Source organism: Centrocercus urophasianus, unplaced genomic scaffold (assembly GCF_019232065.1).
Source record: "Centrocercus urophasianus isolate 14NV4802_14NV808 unplaced genomic scaffold, USGS_Curo_1.0 seq_16, whole genome shotgun sequence".
NCBI classification, from domain to species: domain Eukaryota; kingdom Metazoa; phylum Chordata; class Aves; order Galliformes; family Phasianidae; genus Centrocercus; species Centrocercus urophasianus.
The window spans coordinates 1,510,683-1,528,895 of record NW_024884711.1 but is presented as its reverse complement, the minus strand read 5'-3'; the positions used below and the strand labels follow the sequence as shown (position 1 = coordinate 1,528,895).

Genomic DNA, 18,213 nt, shown 5'->3' with positions numbered 1-18,213 from the left:
GTTAATGAGGCCAGCACAGTGGCAAGAAGGAAAGCTGCCTTTTCAAGCTGCTTCATACATTATCATTGCTGGACAAATTCAAATTCCAGCTGTCTTTGCTTCTGACAACGTTGAACAAAACAAAACACAGCTTGATTTGCAGACACCAGATTAATACTGCTGTGCTGGCATTTAGAAAACATCTGCCATTAACGTATAAACCAAGATTATTTTAGACTTGAGAATCATGTAAACTTTCTGAAAGTTTGAAGTATCCAGATCCAAGTCTTCAGACAGCTCTTTTCAGAAAATAGCTCCATTTTTAAGGTAGTTTTCAACTTGTTCCACAAATGAGCTCCCTCAGAAGCTGCTGACTTTAGAGTCAGGTAAATGATTTAATCCTAATTTTCCTTTTATAATGTTTGTTTTCCTCAAGTTATGAATTACTGACTTTCAGTGAAATCACCTGTATTTATTACAAAAGGCTAACTCTAATATAATCTTGAATATTTGTGTGTCCTTGGTGAGACACTGGCATCTAGTCATGCATTTCCTGTGAACTCTAGATATGCAGACATGAATAACATAAAATTCTGATTTTTAACCTCAGCACATAAAAGTGCACACTTTTAAATCTAGAGGTCCCTGCTTTGATTATGGGATTTGATTCAAGAGAGTTACAGTTTAACTACCAGCAGTGGACATACTTTTTCTATTTAGTTATAACGTAATTCTATTTGCTGTAATTGCTAAGATGCAAGCATTGCAAGTAAATTCATTATGCCAGGTTGTCTTTAGCTATACTAGCAAGATTTCTAGCTTTCATGAACAGCCTAGAGGTTTCTGTCCATAGTGGAGCTTCTTCTATTTTGGGGTAATGAAGAAGGGTATTTAATCTAACATGTATGATAATTCTGTCAGTGCCTGGTTGCACGATGCAGTGTGTGCCTTTTTGTTTGTTCACACACAGAAAATTCAGTTGGTTTCTGTAAACCAACTAGAGCTGTGACAGACGGGATTATGCTATGGAGCAACATTTAAAATGGTCTCCTTGGCAGACAGAAATTGTTTGGAAGAGTTTCCTGGTGCCTATAACCCCCTCTCTTTCCCTCCCAATGGATGAGTTTCCCATTCGCTTGGACAAGAATCAGAATCCAAGTGGTGAGACTGGAAGCCAAAGGATGCAGCATCTGTCCCATCTGGAGATGTGCAGAAAAGGAACATTCTCAGAGTTACTTTTTAGTGTATTCCAATTTTCCTCTTTCTTTGAAGGACACTTAACCAACTTGTTACTTGATTTCTTAACTTGGCATACTATGTGCTCTACTGCATTTGAAAGAAATTCTTCTGGATTTATGCACATCACACACTGAGTTTCACATGCTGGGAACTCCCATCAATTGTTCTGCATGATTTTTCATGGTAAAGGCATCCTCAAGAACTGGCAGATCATTCTTCCCTAAAGATCTAGGGCCAACAGAAAATCTCAGCAAACCAGATATGTGAAAAAGATCTGCCCAGAAGAAAAACAACAACAAAAAACCCTCCTGCACTGGAGGGACAGATGAATTAGCATCAACTCTGTGACCACCAGCTCTCTTGTCTTCTCAATACATTAATATGCACATTGTAGACAAGGACTCAACACCATGCCAGACAGTACTGGGAGTACCTGCAAGTTCAGGGTGCCAGAATTGCTGCTGTGGAACCCAGGGTTACAGCTGGTGAGGAATTCAGCAACAAAACAGGTTTTCAAGGGAAAATGCCAATTCATCAGAAATGAAATGCATCAGGGAGGCATATCGGATTCAATGAACTTCCAACAGAACCCAGGCATGGCTCCAAGCTGGTTTCATGCCAGCTCGCCTGGTGGGCTGTCTGGAAGCCCGGACTCTCAGGATAAGTAACTCCAGGGCAGTCCTGCCATGCAGATTGCTTTGCAGCCAGGGACCACAAGGCTTCCTGATGCATTGGACTCCCCTGTTTTATCCAGGACTCAGCTCCCAGCTCTGCAAAGGGAAAACCAAAAACCAAGGGAATGCTGACTGAGCTGTAAGCACCAGACTCTGCACTTCCCAGACCAATTTTATTTCAATTTTTCTTCTAGTTCAGTAGCTTTGCTTATTTTTCATTATCTCCTTCCTTTGCCTCTTTTCCCCCACTGTGTTGAGAAAACATAAATTTTAAAAAAATCTATGCTCCAGAAAATTATCAGATTTTTTTCCCTTGGCATTTGGAATTTCTTGTGGAATAGAAATTTTGCCTTTTAAACAGCTCCACTCAGCACATTTCTTCTCCCTACAGCCTCTCTGCTGCTTATCCTCTCCCAGCAAAATGGAGTCATGTTGTTCTCTGCCTCTTTCCATGTCTTCTGTGCTGAGGGAAGGAGGACTTGGCCTAACGTGCTGCCTTCAGTAAGAGAAACCTAATCCTTCTCTGTTAAGGGGAGGAATTATTTAGACTATAATTTGCAGTGATTACACAGTGTTTGGTATGTTGTCATATGCCATGTTTGCACTCCCTCTGCCAACACATGGACAAGGATGTGTGCAGTCATTTATTAGGCTTGCACCAAAGACAAATGGAATAGCAGCGGGATTAGCTGTCATTCATCTTCAACTGAAAACCTTTCCGTGGGCTGTGGTTGGTTAATGAAATCCACATCGCCAGTATTCATAGTGTTCAGCTGGCTGCAAAGAGAAACCCTCAAGATGCTTTTAATTAGAAGTTGTGAATAATGGTCAACTTGTGTGCATTTTACAGACAGCCACAAAAATCTACACTGCCACTTTTAGGAATGAACCCAGAGCTGGGATCCACATTATACAGACTTACATTTCGAGGGGATATATGAACAGGTGTCTAAATTCTCAGTTCAACAGTGGGTGCTAGTGTACCCCTTGAAAAAAAAAAGACTCTAGATAATGAGAATGACTATGCTTCATGCTTGGGACCATACCACTCCATAAGAAAGACTGGTTTCACTGTTTGCACATGGCATTTAATTGAATTAACAGTAAATAGTATTCTCACTGAAACAGTACTTCACTGTTTAAGTGAAATCTCCCAGGACTACAGCGCTACCTAACACATGCTAATGAGGAAATTCTTAGCTTCCACTCAGTATTTATCTATGCGAGCGTACTATAGCTCAAAATAGTTTATCAAAACAAATGTAAGTCCTCTGGTTTAGAACTTTGACAATAAATGTATTCTTTAGGTCTCTAAGGACTTGAGAATCTGCTATCTTCCCTCCTTTTTCTACAACAAAAAAATGTGCCAGATTCTCGAAGTTTCTCATTTCCTTTTGCTTCTGAGGCTGTGAAGTTTGTTCCACTTGGAGAGGCTCTTACCCAAACACAAAGCAAGCACAGAACAATGGCATTAAACAGCAAATTAAGCCTTGGTTTTCAAATGAGGATGTCTATTTTAGTGGGTAGCCTCAGTGAAATGTTTCCATAATTTGACAACTTAAACCAAATCCAACCATTAGTAACTATGATTTTCCACCTATCTCCCACTTAAACTGCAAGGTATGTTCCTGCATATGTAGAAAAAAATGAATGTTAAAGGACTGATTACATCCCTGCTCTTAGCTGTAAGTATTAGAGAAACACAGAATCACAAAATATCCCAAGTTAGGAGAATCACAAGGATCACTGAATCCAATTCCAGCAGCCTGGTGCTATGACCGCTGGTCATGGTGAAAAACCTGTTCCTAACCTCCAGCCTGATCCTCCCCTGGCACAGCTCCATGCCGTTCCCTCAGCCCTGTCGCTGTCACACAGAGCAGAGCTCAGCGCTGCCCTCCGCTCCCTGTGAGGAGCTGCAGCCGCCATTGGGCCGCCCCTCAGCTCCTCTGCTCTGGGCTGAGCAAACACAGGGACCTCAGTCACTTGTCACACACCTTGCCCTCCAGACCCTTCCCCATCTTCATAGCCCTCCTTTGGATGTTCTCTAACAGTTTTATGTTCTTCTTAGAGTGCGGTGCCCAAACTACACACAGTGGTCAGGATGAGGCCACACAGCACAGAGGGACAAGCCCTTCTTTTGCCCAGCTGCCAGTGCGATGCACCACTGCTCAGCCCTGATGCACCACTTCCGGGCATGGTTGGCCCTTTGGGCTGCCAGGCACACTGCTGACTCAGATTCAACTTGCTGTCATCCAGAACCCCCAGATCCCTCTCCATGGAGGGGCTCTCCTGCCTCTTGTCCCCAAATCTGTACTTCTGTCCTGGGCTGCTGCACCCCAGGAGCAGAATTTGGCTCTAACTCTTGTACAGTTTCATGCACTTGGAGACTGCCCAGCCCTCAGACTATTCAAGATATCTCAGCAAGGCCTCTCTGCTCTTGAGCAATTCAACAGCTCCACTTAACTTAGTGTCATCCACAAAATTAAGCAGTAAAACTTCAAGTTCAGTACCCAAGTCTTCTTTAAATGATTACACTGAACAAACCACTCTAGTTACTGGAAGTGAAAATCCAATTGGAATCCAATTATCCACCCAGGTGGCTAATTGTCAACTGCAGAATGAAATATAGTCTAGGAAGTGTTCTGCAGAGGCTTCACTCACAGCTGCATTTCTGTCTGCTTGTAGGCTGAAAGAGTTTTGAAAGAATTGTCAAGTACTTGGGATACTCAGATCTCTAATTAATATATTTATTGCCATTGTTACGGTTTTATACCAATTTCTGTTCTTGTTGCATTTGAGAAGTTTTTCTAGGAGAAGACACACACACAGTTGCCCTACCTGCTTTGGTTGTCACTTTCAGCAAATAACCATCCAAATCGATCTGAAACTGTGGTGTCTCGCAGGGTAGTGAGATACGGGTCCCATTCCACTTCACTGTGAGGTGCTGCTGGAGGCTGATGGTGCTTCTGCCCAACACAAGGTCCACTGACTTTGTCCAGGAGAAAGAACGGGTCCGACGGGCATCGTTTTTCACCAGCACCTGGAAGGGCGAGGCAGAGGAGGAGCAGTCTTTCGTCAAAACGTACTGACATGTTCCCTGAAAGTTAAATGTCCGTCCATCAAAAGTGTTGTAGTGAGGGTCTCCAAACACAGTGCAAACTCCAGGCTCTGCAGGTGAGTGAGAAACAAAAGTGCTATATCAGGATCAATCAAAGCTTGAAAAAAACAGTTGATAAGAACTTAACGGATGCTGCTCTCAAGTAATCTTGTTGCCCTACAGGGCAGATTTTTCTGAGGACCAATAGGGATACATTTATCTGAAAAGAATAAGCCTCATGGTTCTAGCAGAAATCTTTCCCAAAGCAAGTGAAAACCAAATGCCCATCAATCCTTAGGTCAACATGAGAAGGTTAACCTGTAGATTGGAACCAAAGACAAATCTTCCAACCTCTGAGTTAGTCCCTTAAGCATAATGTGCCACCTGGACAGCTGAGGTTGTTACAATGCCTTGGGAGACTGTTCAGTTTCATTGCCAAAAAATGCAAGTGTCATTCACAGTATCAGAGCAGGCAGAGCCCAGGGTCTTGCAGAGCCCTTGTATCCCTGGACATGTGTGATGGGAGCCTTCCAACTTCATTCCAGCTTTCCAAGCATGAGGTGTCTACTCTGACCCAATCATCCAGTTTCTTTCTTACTGACAGAGAGAAACAAACACAACTAGAAAGTCTCTCATCTCACTGGTTTTAGACATCTACTTTAATACGTGGAAGTTGCTCTCTGAAGGAGCCTGTACTGTTCTGCTATCTGCTCTGAGAGCTTAGCTGGAGGCATTCCTTTCAGTCAAATTCACCCAGAATGAACTTTCACCCTGAAGTTTTGTGTGGGAGCAAACCCTAATCCTATCACAGAAGTAGAATTCAAAATATCACCTGTATATTTCTGAGGTTTAGTTTGAATGTCCCAGGTTAGGCAAGAGGGATTCTTCAAAGTTAAAAGCCATCAAGCCACTTCAGCAGGACCCAGTTCTGTCCATATTTTACATAGGCACGTGTATAAATATATAAAATAGGTATATTTATATTTTTTCTAAATCTTCTCTAGTACCACTATTCAGTTGCTGAAGTATCACTGAGGAAATGCGATCAGCGTTTACTACACACATACTTTTTTAATACTACAAACTGTCACATGTTATTTATACCAAACTGACTCTTAGTGGTTATTGTTCTCACAACAAAAGCCAGCAGTACATGAATAGCATGACGCAATGACTATCTAAGGGCACAGTGTTTCTGCTAGTTATATGCATTTTTACAATTAGAGGGAGATGTCTTATTGATGCTTGCAGTTCTATGCTGGTCAAGAGAAGTCACAGTTCTTAAAGGCAGAACTTGTCCACACTCGTGTCAACAATTCTGAGTTACCCTGCAGTTATCCAGCAATTGATTGAATCGCTTAGCAGTTGAGGAGAGCAGCAATTTGCATTTCAGCCTTTGGGTATAACAATAGGTCCTAACCACATCTCACTGCCGCTGTTCCTGGAAGAAGGAACCTCAGGACAGAGAAATGCACACTGCTGCTGCCAGCTGAATACTCATGGGCTTAGGCTGCTATTGAAAGATGATGCCTGTTTTAGGGGGACAGCTTGATACAGTAAGAAAATGTGACTCAGTAATCAGACAGCTGAGAACAGCATCAATCAAAAAACAAAACAAAACAAAAGCCAACAGCGTAGGGGAATGGAGAATAACAGAGAATGCTATTTCTTAGCTGAAAAAAATTATTGTACAATGTCTTCTCTGAAAAGGCAGCTAAAACAAAAAGGGGAAAATTCAAGCCTACAAAGAAAGAAGGAAGCACGTTATGGAGAAGAGACACAGAATTTCTATGATGGAGTGTAATGTAGTTCTGACTAAGCAATATACCTTTCTCAGCCAGCCTATTTAGCCTAGGCACAGTGCTGTGCTAAAGCAGCTGTATTGTTTCTGATGTTTTCACTAGCTTCAGTTAAAGGCTCTGCAGGGATATGTATAGAAGATGTGGATGAAGGGGGCCCCAGGAGACGTAATCTTTCCTTTTTCCAGCTGTAATGCAGAATCACCCATACCTTCATTATTTCTGGCACACATATACCCTGTTTTCATAGAGCAGGAGTAACATGAATCCCACCACTAGCTCCTGCAGCTCTTAATGACCCTTACTGCAAGGTCTTAAAAGTCTAACCCCAGTCTTCCCACTGCACAGTGCAGTACCATCACAGAAGCAGTACCTGGGTAACATTTATAATGGACACCTAACTTGCCACATCCATTCTTTTTTTCTCATTAAGTCTTCAGTTAAGCCATTCTTGGCATCATTAGTATGCCTCTTTACTATGTTTCATACCCAGGGACCAGAAGTTGTGATTTCTCAAGCACATTATGTTGACAGGTCCACTTGAATTCAAAATCACAGGATCACAGAATCACAGAGGTTAAAAGGAATCTCTGGAGATCACCTAGTCCAATCTCCTGCTAAAGCAAGTTCCATAAAGTAGATTGCACAGGAAATTGCAATCCAAGGTAGGTTTTGAACATCTCCACAAGAGGAGACTCAACAACATTCTCCAGGCAGTTTGTTCTAGTGCTCTGTCACCCACAAAGTGAAGGTTTTCCTCATATTCATATGGAATTTCCTCTGTTCCACTTCGTGCCTGTTGCCCCTTGTCCTGTCACTGGCACCACTGAAAAGAGCCCAGCCTCACTTGTCTCCCTGCCTTTAGATACCTATAAGCATTGATAAGATCTCCCCTCAGCCTTCATTTCTCCAGGCTGAACAGTTTCAGCTCTCAGCAGATCCTCCAAATATGGCCCCACCATGCAGAGCAGAGAGGGAGGATCACCAGCCTCAAACTGCTGGCCACGCTATTTTAATGCACCCCAGGATACCATTGGCTTTCTTGGCCACCAGGGCACACTGCTGGCTCATAGCCAACCTGTTGTCCACGAGGACACCTAGATCCTTCCCTTCAAAGCTTCTTTCCTGCAGGTCAGCTCCTAACCTGTACTGATGAATGCAGTTATTCCTGCCCTGGTGTCGGACTCCACACTTGGCCTCGTAGAACCCCTCTGCCCAACTTCTTCAGCCTGTTTCTCTTCAGCAGGTCTCTCTGAATGGCAGCACAGCCATCTGGTGCATCAGCCATTCCTCCCAGCTTCATAGCATCAGGAAAACTTGCTGAGGATGCACTGTATCCCTTCATCCAGGTCACCGATAATCACATTTGATCAACAGCTACGGAAGTCAGGGCCTAAGGACTTGAAGCAGTGCCAGAAAACCAAGATGCCTGAGTGTGCTTTTAAGAAACATGCACTTTTGTGAATCTCCTTCTCCCATTGCCAACAATAAGGATATCAGTAACTGCTTTCCAAAGTCCATAAAATGATTACGTGACATTTATCCATGAGTATTTTTTGCAAACTTCAAATGAAGGGAACAATAGAGTTTTTAATCACCAGCATGCTTTTCACCAACAGGAAAAAAATATCATGGTTTTATACAGAGAACGTCTGACTTTACTGCCACTAAATCATACAAATAAGTTTTCTGATATCCTTATGTATTCATGCAATTATACTGCATGATGAATATTAAGATACATTTTATTACCTGCTCAGATTCTATTTCATTTTTCCAGGCTTTAATTTTTCTTTAAATACAATGAAAACTTTTCTAAAAACAAGGAAACTATCAACAAAAAATGAGCCCAAGCACCAGTGAAGATTTCAGGGATGAGAAGTGTTTTTTGATTGCATTTTTAGATGCTAAGAACGTAGAGATGTTATACATGTTACTATCCCACATGTTGGGGGAGAGAGGGCAAGTTCTTCACCTATGAAAGTAGCTAAAAGGCAAAAATGAGAGAGGAACAAACGTAATTCAGAGATGTGCAAGTAAAATTGATAGTACCAATGGGATCCAAAGGAAATATTTATTTTTAATTTCTAATGTGTTATGCAGAGTAATGTTGTTTTATGTTATGTTACATCGTGGCACGTCATATGTCAACTTGATACAGTGCAGTTAAAATAAAAAAGAATGTATTTTGGATTGGATAGCTGTATGCCTGATCCAAACATTGCTGTTTTCTTTAATAACCAAGGAAGTGGGGGAAGGAAAATCTACCTAAAAACAGCTCGAATAATTGATTCTCTGATATCACTGTATAAAACATTCTTGAAAGGATTACAAAAATTCTGGGTGTCTTAAAAAATAAACCCACACCCTGCAAGAGTGTGTGTGATAACTCAGGCACTGAACATAAGAAGAACTGTCTGGCCTTGAAAGAAACCTTAACACAGGGTGCAACAAGAGGGCAAAAGGCAGGCAACATAAAAATGCCCCACCAATTTTTAGGTTTTGAGTTGTCCACCGTTTGAGAGAGTTTCAATCACATCACGTTTTATGATTTCTTCGTTTCCGTTTTTTTATTATTGTCTTTTGTTTTCTTTTGGAAATAAAAAAAGGCCTTTATGCATGGCTGGTTTTGAAATCTATTGGAAACACTTGTTCTCTAGTTCGTGTCGTGTGAAATTCTTCTCTGTTGAGATGAGATGTAGCGGATGGAGAGTATCACTGCATTGCCAAATCTGTGCTCCCCAACACAGGAGTGTGACTTGAGCTACTGAAGCACAGAGTCGTGGATGCAGATCCTTTTCCCTACAATAACTTCTTACCAGCTTATTGCAGATACTCCTTGTCTCTCTCAGGTGTCTAGGGCACAGTTAGAAAAGGGCAATAATATAAGATGCTCCTCCTAAGACTCTGTTAGCTCCCAACTATTTCCAGCTTAGGGACTTTCTGAGCTAGACAGGGTTTGTCTTTATTTAGTAGCCTTTGATAGAATTCTTTTCCATGAATTTGTCCACTCTCTTTTTGACCCAGAAACATTTTTAGCATCCACAACATCCTTTGGCACAGTGCCTGAAAAACTACCATCTCTTGCTTGTGTTAAACCATGCATTTCTCAACTTCAGTATCTTCTGCCCATTTACACATGCACATTTATATGAAGGCAAATATATCCATGTTCCTTTCCCTGAAAGACACAGATTTTTAACAGCACCACAGAGCTATGCACAAAGAGCTGTGATTTCCCAAGCACCTTACGCAGTTAAGGCACTCAACTCTGATTAAATGCTGTTAGAAGCTGGCTGCAAACACCTGTAAATGCCTTTTGGAAATCCCACATTTCGGTGCCCAAATCAATTTTCAAAACTCCTGGCTTTCATATAAACTTCTGGAACAAGACAGTTTTCACATTTGTTTTTTCTTTTTTTTTAAACAGCAAAATGCTCTTACATTTGATGGTCTGTGTAACTCACACAGTTTGCCTAGTCCCAACCTAAGGATCTATAGCTTTCTTGCAAACTCATAATAATAGCATTTAGGTGCTAAAGTGAATATTGTGGAACTCTTGGCCAGCTCTCCTTGCATGTTACAAATCATGCACCCAATTCAAATGAAATACTGACTTTCATTAGGAAAGGTAACTAACTGGGAAGGTAATTGTAGGCAAGCAGCACAGGGTTTGAAAACACATTTATCTGTACAAAAAAAAAAGAAGAAGAAGAAGCTGAAAAAGAAACAGCAGGGAAAAGAACATTTTAGCATTCCTCGAGGTTTAACATACTGTTTAAGGAGGAAAGAAAGTTAATGAAATCACAACCGGTTTGGGGCAATTTAAAACAAATTTAACAAAGAGATGCTCAAGTTCAAGTAAATAGTATGCTGAGTAAAGTTAAGAATCACCTACTGAAACAACAGGTTGCCAAAAAGTACCTACGTGCCTTCAGGCTAATGCCCCTACCCCCAAGGTGGTATATGGCCTTTACGAAAAAGCTGAATTATATATAGACTGTTTAGTTGAGGCCAGACAGACAGTCAGCACACACATCCTGACCGGCCAAAGAGCATGAGCATATTGGCTGGCCAATTAGCACATTTTTAGCTCCAGAACAGCCACAGGATATATTGTCTCTAGCTCGGTTTATTATTTGTTAGGGTATAAAGGAAATGGGACACAAATCCATAGGAAACCGGGCTGTTAGCTCTGGTGCTCATGGAATAGCATGTTTTATTTTTTCAGGACATCAGAGCAGTCAATTGAAGTCCAAGATGTCCAGATGTCTGGTCACACTCTTCTGGGCTTGTAGCTAGTTAAGAGTGGCCAAGAAAAATACACTTTAAATTATAACTAAAATTGTTTTGGACATTTTCTGAGTGCGGAGAAGGAGGAAAAAATAGAAGTTTACCAGCCTAAGAGTGTTCTGGTTGCACATCTATAATTCAAAAAAGATCCCAGCTTTTTAAAAATGAAATGAAACTTTGAATGCAATTAGTCCATATGCTGAATTAAGCCCTAAATCAAACAGAACACATTATTAACTTCTGAAAGTTAGCTGCAGAACACACATAATAGAATTTCATTAGCTTTTCTTTAAAAAATGCATAGCCTTAGAGTACTTTCCTCATAACTGTTGCATAGTGCAGCTTGATATAATACACATTACAAGGTGTGGTGTCAAAAAACTCCACAGGAGTCTTTATGGCCTATTTCATAAATAAAATATCTACTCCAATTTGTTCAAATACATATTTATACAGTAGGCCATCACAGCTGAAATGACTGAGGAGCTAAGTCACGTACAGCATTCCAGTATGAATAAGCAATTGAAGTTTTTTTTGTTGATGTATTTCTCTATGGCAAGGAAATAACAGGAAACAGGACCATCAGACTTGTTTGTGATCCTTTAGTCCTGATTGCTGCTGTCATAGGTACCTACAAAGCATAACACTATCTTTTTTCTTTTTTTAATCTTTTACTGTTGTTTTGAAGAGTCATCCATTTTTTAATATTTCTATAAATACAAATATAAAGGATCTGCATACAGGAGCAGGTGAAAGTACCAACCTTTTAGTCCTAAGGCTGGTTGGCTGGATCCAAACGCCTTAAATTTGGCTCAGTGCTATATGTCAATTTACAAAGATTGAATGATTGGTGAACAAAAGTTTTTGCCTGCCTCCCTCCCCCCCCCAAAAAAAAAGGTCTTTACTACAAAATTAATCATACATCCTACTAAACCTAGATGACTGTGGTACTCTTTGAAAAAATCCTTGTCCACAAGACCTAACACTGACTTAGGTATGACTGTGTTAGAGGTATTGATAATGATTGAAATATATCTGCACAGTCACAGCAGGAAGCATTACTGCATGCTGTAATTTCAGCAAAGGCTATCAATTCTTCAATGTCAAGAACAAAGATTTAGCCTCCACTGCAAATTCCCAGCCTGCTCTGAGAGCAGTCTGTTAATATTATTTGAATTAAGGCTTAGTGTTTTCTTTTTTTAATATGAAAATGACCTTGCTCTAACACAGGATTACTAATTTATGGAATTGACGTCAGTGGTGATTTTTCTAAATCAAGTCCAAAAGAGTACATTTCATTACATTTTTACAGCAGAATAAACTAAACTGTTGAATTTTCCACTGGTATGACCACTGTGTTTAATTAGTGATAACTGTACACCAGCCATGGAGCTTGAACAGCAACATGCCAAAACCAACCACAGTTAACTTCAGCAACAGTAGACAAAAGGGACTCCCTAGTCCGTTAGGAGACAAGGTACTTTTTCTCTCTGCAACAAACTGCTTTGAAAAATAACCCTTTGATTTTTTTTTTTTTTATTTTTTATTTTTTTTTTACAGTTTAAAATGTCTCCTTTAACAACGTTTCTGTTTTTGACCCACTTCGTAGAAATTGGCTGCATTTAAATTGTACTCAGAGCTCTCCTGTGTACAGTATGTTCTCGTACCTCCTATGTTGGTTTTACTTTGGAAAATTAATATCTTCTGGACCAACAAATATGTCTGGTGTGTTAACATGTGGAGAGAGGATCAGTACGAGTGGGTGGGTGAGGGAAAGGGCTATGCATCTGCATCTTATCAGGAATAGGTTGAATTGGCAAAGTTTCTAACAAGTGGACTGCGATTGTGATCATCACTGAAACACTTATGATTTTACCTGTCAAAATGCTATGATGAGATTTACAGCACTTCTAGCGCAAAGATGGAATTAATTCCTTGCAAATGGCTGCTGTTAGAATGCTAATGGCTACTGGTGCTGTATGAGAGCAGGTATTTAAAGTCTTTGATTACATTAACTAATAAAAGCTTGGAATTACTTTTAATCACAAAGCCTTAGAGTCAGATTAGCATTCGTCCTCCTCCAAATGCTAAATGGGCCCATAGTGAGACACCTCTCCACAAAATAATCCATTTCACGTGCAACAGAGGAACATACCACTACAGGACAGTCAGTTTGCCTCCTAGTCATACACAGTGCCAGTGCAATGTAGACCCATAAGGAGAGGCTAAGAGAACAGGGTTCTTTAGCCTGAAAGCTTTGGGAGAACCAAGAGCAATCTGACCGTACCTGCACATAGATTACTGAGAAGATGGAGCCAAGATCTTAATGGAGCTGCACAGCAGAAGGACAAGCAGCAGCAGGCATAATTTGGAATAAGGGAGATTCCAGCTTGACATAAAGAATAAAATTTTACCATGAGATGGGGCAAACTTTGAAGAAGGCTACCCAGAAAGGTTGTGGTGTCTCCATTCCTGGTAGTTCGAAACCCCTGGCTGAATATCATAGTCTCAGTCTGGTGCTGAAGGAGGAGGCTGGCTGCAGACCTTCAACTGTCAAAAACTCACAAAATAACTGGACTTGTCAACTTCTTCGTACTAGAGACTTTCCAGATTTCAGGAAGATTTACTGCTTCCTCACACAGTGGACCCTGCATTTGAACTGGGGGAGATGCTCTAATGGCTGCTGAATCAGAGTCCATGATATTCCCGTGGTATCCCTAGAATTCTCTCTGCACACTTTTTTGTGGAAAAAAAAAAAAAAAAAGACTGCTTTTTAAGTAAGATCAAGCATCTGCCACTTCATTCATAACAGGAATGTAAATGTAACATAGTCTGCTGGCTGCTGATACTCTCCCCTTAATTTCATGTTTTAAAGTCATGACCATTCTCTTATATCATCAAGAAGTTCTGAGTCTAAGGTCATCTGGCTCCTATATGAGGTATTTTTACTTTAAACAAATATATTTTTTGCTTGCTTCCCCCATGAAACAGCTGTCACAAGTTATCGTTGTCTAGCAGGATTTCTGCTAGAAGGAAATGCCTTCTTCATAACCACTTACAACAGAAGACCTTCAGCACTTTGAGGGAATGGATGGCCCCACTATTTACCTCCCTCTAACAGTAAACTGCTCATATTACAAAAGAGCACATCAGAAAGGGTAAATGAGACTGAACTGTAAGAGCAGACAAGACAGCGATCAATAAATTCATGACACTAATAATATGTCATGTTCAAGCAGAGCGATAGGGAAATGTCTTCACCCTTGAAACTGAGCATACATAAATTCAGCTGCTAGTCAGTTCAATTTTTCATTTCTCCTTCTTCTTGGTATTCTTTATTTCAAGCCTTTTTGAGTTTGACATTTGTATTTCACTTCACTTTGATACTGAAGAATCCAAAACTAGATTTATTACAAGTTACATATTCAGAAGCAATTGACAAACAGAGTGGAAAAAAGTAGTAAGTTTATAGAATTTGTCTGCTTTATGTTCTATCCAGAAATGAGTAGATCAGTAAAAACAACTTGACTTTAGACAAAAGAATAGGAAACATTGTTTAAAAATAAACCTGTTCCTAAATCACAGAGCCCCACTTTAACATTCAGTTCCTATTTAGTAAAATACTTAAATACATCCTGAAAGAAATATACAATTGTATCCTGATAACTTCAGTGAAGACAGGTCTCCATGTTGATTTAAATAGGATAATCTTAAGGGTAAATATTTGTGCAAGTAGGATTTGTTAGCTAGGAAAGATTGCAAGGGATATGGGAAGATGGTCATTCCTGAAGTGAAGAGTAAAAGAATAAAAAGTGATGGTTGAGATAAACATCACACAGATAGAAGAACAGCTTCCTACTGCACTTTCCATTGCAGTTATGCAAAACTATTGAATTATATGTGCACTTTGATTGCTTCCCCTCTCTTGCAGAGTGGGGTTGTTTATTAACAGGTATAAAAGTCACCCAGTCGTAAAAAGTACAACTCTGTAAACATTGCTTATTTAATTACACACAAATTTCACAGGCCAAGTATATCCTTCAAAGAGCAATGCCTCAGATTTAGCACAAATAGTGACACTTGGGGAAAAAAAAAAAAAAAAGAAATAGATTCCTTTTTTGGGGCATTTTATTTAAAATTCATAGATTTATAGGAAACAAACTGTAGCCAGAAAGAGTCACCTGCCCTTTAAAAAGAAGATCTATAAAAAGAAGGCAGAAAGCAAACATTTCCACTATATTTATTTTTTTTCAAATAATAGAAAAGAATTTTAAAAATGTGAAGAACGAACTTACTTTCAGTGCAAATAGGACAGCATCCTTTTCTGTTCAGGATTTTACCCTAATTGGGAGAAAGACAGGCTGATTTAATGAAAGAGTTTTTGGAGCAATGACTGTGTTATTTTGTAAGGCTGGATAAGCTTTTGAAAATAGTTTAAGTTGTGTTTGAACTCAATGCCCTGGTTACAGCTTCAAATATCAGGTGCTAAAAACAGACAGAACTATTCAAAAAGCTTCCTGGCAGTCTTATTAGAAATGTAATACTAAAAGACTTCTCTGTTAGCAGTTCTCTCTTTAGAGAGTGTGAGAGAACTTTGGGCTCACGTATTCACAGATATCTAAAAGCAGACTAATTGTTTACTTACCAAGATCACCACCTTTTCCCACCTTCCAAAACACATGTATTTCCTAATGTACCTATGGACACTTATGCAATCTGCAGCCCTCCACACCCCAACACTCTCCCATGCCCTCAGATCATTCATTTTTCTACAGAAATGAAGGAAGGAAGGAGGCACTACTAGATACCAGTTTGGCCAGATTTCTTTCACGGCTAAATCCCACAGTTCCTCTTACCAGACTGTATTACCAATCTCAGACCAAATTGCCTGAGGAAGTAAATGGGCATACATCCAAAAACATGCAACATCTAAACATAAAAAATTAGGTCTAATCACAGGATCATGGATGAAAGTCTGAAGTATTTACTCACCTCTTTGCCCATGACAGTTTTATTTATAGTTGTGTCTTACACAAGGTTGGCTAGAAGTAGGAATCGCGCTTCTTTGTACATAAATTCATTCTCTTTTTCAGTCATCCTCAAATTAAAAGATGTTCTCTCTGATTTTACTTAAATTCCCAAAAGCTTACCATCAAGTCAGAGGATAGGCCTGGAAAATTTCAGACTGAACGATATGTTTTTCCAAGCAGAAACTGGCAGGGGTTGTAACAGAACTAATGGTGATATTGGAGCTCACCCACATTCTCGTAAGGGGAAGGAAGAGGCATATGGAGTTGTGCTGTTCCCCAGCACCAACACTTCAGTCCAACAGTAGAACTGTAGTGGAACATAGAAAGTTCCCTTTGTGTGACCAGTGGTCTTGTTCTCCACCAAGCAGGCAAGCAAGGAGCGGCCAGTAAGAGGGAACAAATGGAGCTGCAATATCGTTTGCTCCAAACACTCTCAGCAGTAGAGAAACGCTCACGAGGAAGGGGTGGCAGGTCCATGTGGAGACAGATGCAAGCCGTATTGCTACCTAGATTGCTTTCTGCCAAAAACGCTGCCAAGCTTTGACATTGTGCATGGGGAGAAATGAGCTCCAGGAGATGAGAGCTCATCGTCATCATCAGGGAATAAAAGTTCAGCGTAAGCTTGTTCTTGAATGTGCAACTGCACATGGAAAGAATGGATTTGAGGCATGTTCTGGAGTTGAGAAATGAAATGGATTTGAGTTTCACTGGTGTGTGGGCAATGCTTAGACATTTGTGTGGCCACCAGGTCCCAGAACAAAGAAAACTACTGAAGACCAGGCTGCAATGAGAAGACCTATCAAACACCTGCTAGCACAAAAACCTTTTAAGAAAGAACCAGTAAAACTGCACAGAAGTACAGAGCTGGGCAGCTTTTATTTGTACAAAAGGAAGACATGCAGCTGAACACCACACGCTGCACACCGTAGCCTTACCTCTGTTTCAATAAAAGAGTTGAAATCATCAGCCAAGCTGGAAGTGGCAAAAATTCAAGTGAAATTGGAATCTCCAAGGCAGCCTGCTGAGGCTGGTTACTTGAGCCACCATGTTGGCCTGAGATCCTGTTTTTGTCTTGTAGAATAAGGAAACCCGTTATTGCTAACATGTGCTGCAAGAGTTCGTTAGCATTGAGGGTTCCCTTAGGAGTGGGCTAAGTGATGTGATCCCATTTTTCCCTATGAATATTTATAAGCAGACCACATTTGAGTCTATTTGTTTTCTGGGATTTTTCTTTTTTATGAGGTTTTCAATTTTATGTCTGAGGTTTTGGGTTTTTTTCTAAGTCAGGACTAATTGAGGGGGTTGTTTGGTTGTGCAATAGCAACAGCTGTTGTTTTTTTGTGCCTCATTTGGCACCAGAGTAAAAACAGCAACTTTTTGTTTGTAATAATAACAGATGTGTATAACATTAAATGCTGTCTGTGTTAAAGATGGGAGAACATGTTCTGAATAAATTTTCAACTCTCTTCAAGTTCATGGGTTCAAAATTTACCCTCAAAATCAAACTCTGAAAATATCTTCACATGCCATGAATTTAATTCTATTAACTTTTGAGCTCTAGACATCAGGAAAGGTTGTGTGCTGTAAAATTCAACAGCCTCTCCTCCATAAGTACAAAAAGACCTCCATGACCAGTGACCATTTCCACAAGCAGGCATTATTAGTGAGGAATGCAAAGGCATAAGGAAAAGAGGCAAGGAGGAAATAGATAATCATGGATAATAGAAGGAAGACGGCAAAAGGAAAGCAGGAGGCTGGAGCAGGGCTAAGGCAAGTGAATAACAAATTAGGTAAGAAAAGGTCTAATGGATGTCTGAAATTCAGTCTTGCCAAGTGTTGAGATTACTCCATTTCTGCATGGCGTTTAAGCACGTGTTTAAGCAGACATGGAGGACCTTCAGTAAGACTGTACACATGCTTAACAGTGTTGAATGGGGTCTAGCATGCACCACACCTTGCAGGCTGAGGTAACTGAGAGGAAATATCAACGTAAAACCAACTGCCAGAAAGCCAGAAACAGGAACCACAACTTAACAGGGCTCACTAGAAGCCCAAGGAGGACTGATTTTACTATAGCTATGACAGGAGCAATTGAATTTGCA

The 18,213-nt window shown here is 40.3% G+C and overlaps 1 protein-coding gene across 1 annotated transcript in view; it reads right to left on the bottom strand.

Moving 5' to 3' along the window:
• The window catches only part of BMPER (BMP binding endothelial regulator), a 143,197-nt gene that overhangs the window by 43,228 nt on the left and 81,756 nt on the right, over nucleotides 1–18,213 (bottom strand). Inside the window, exons 11-12 of the mRNA XM_042817593.1 lie at nucleotides 15,377–15,422; nucleotides 4,731–5,060 (exon numbers count right to left, since the gene is read on the bottom strand). Coding sequence (XP_042673527.1) covers nucleotides 4,731–5,060; nucleotides 15,377–15,422 — 376 coding nt within the window. The remainder of the gene's footprint in view (nucleotides 1–4,730; nucleotides 5,061–15,376; nucleotides 15,423–18,213) is intronic.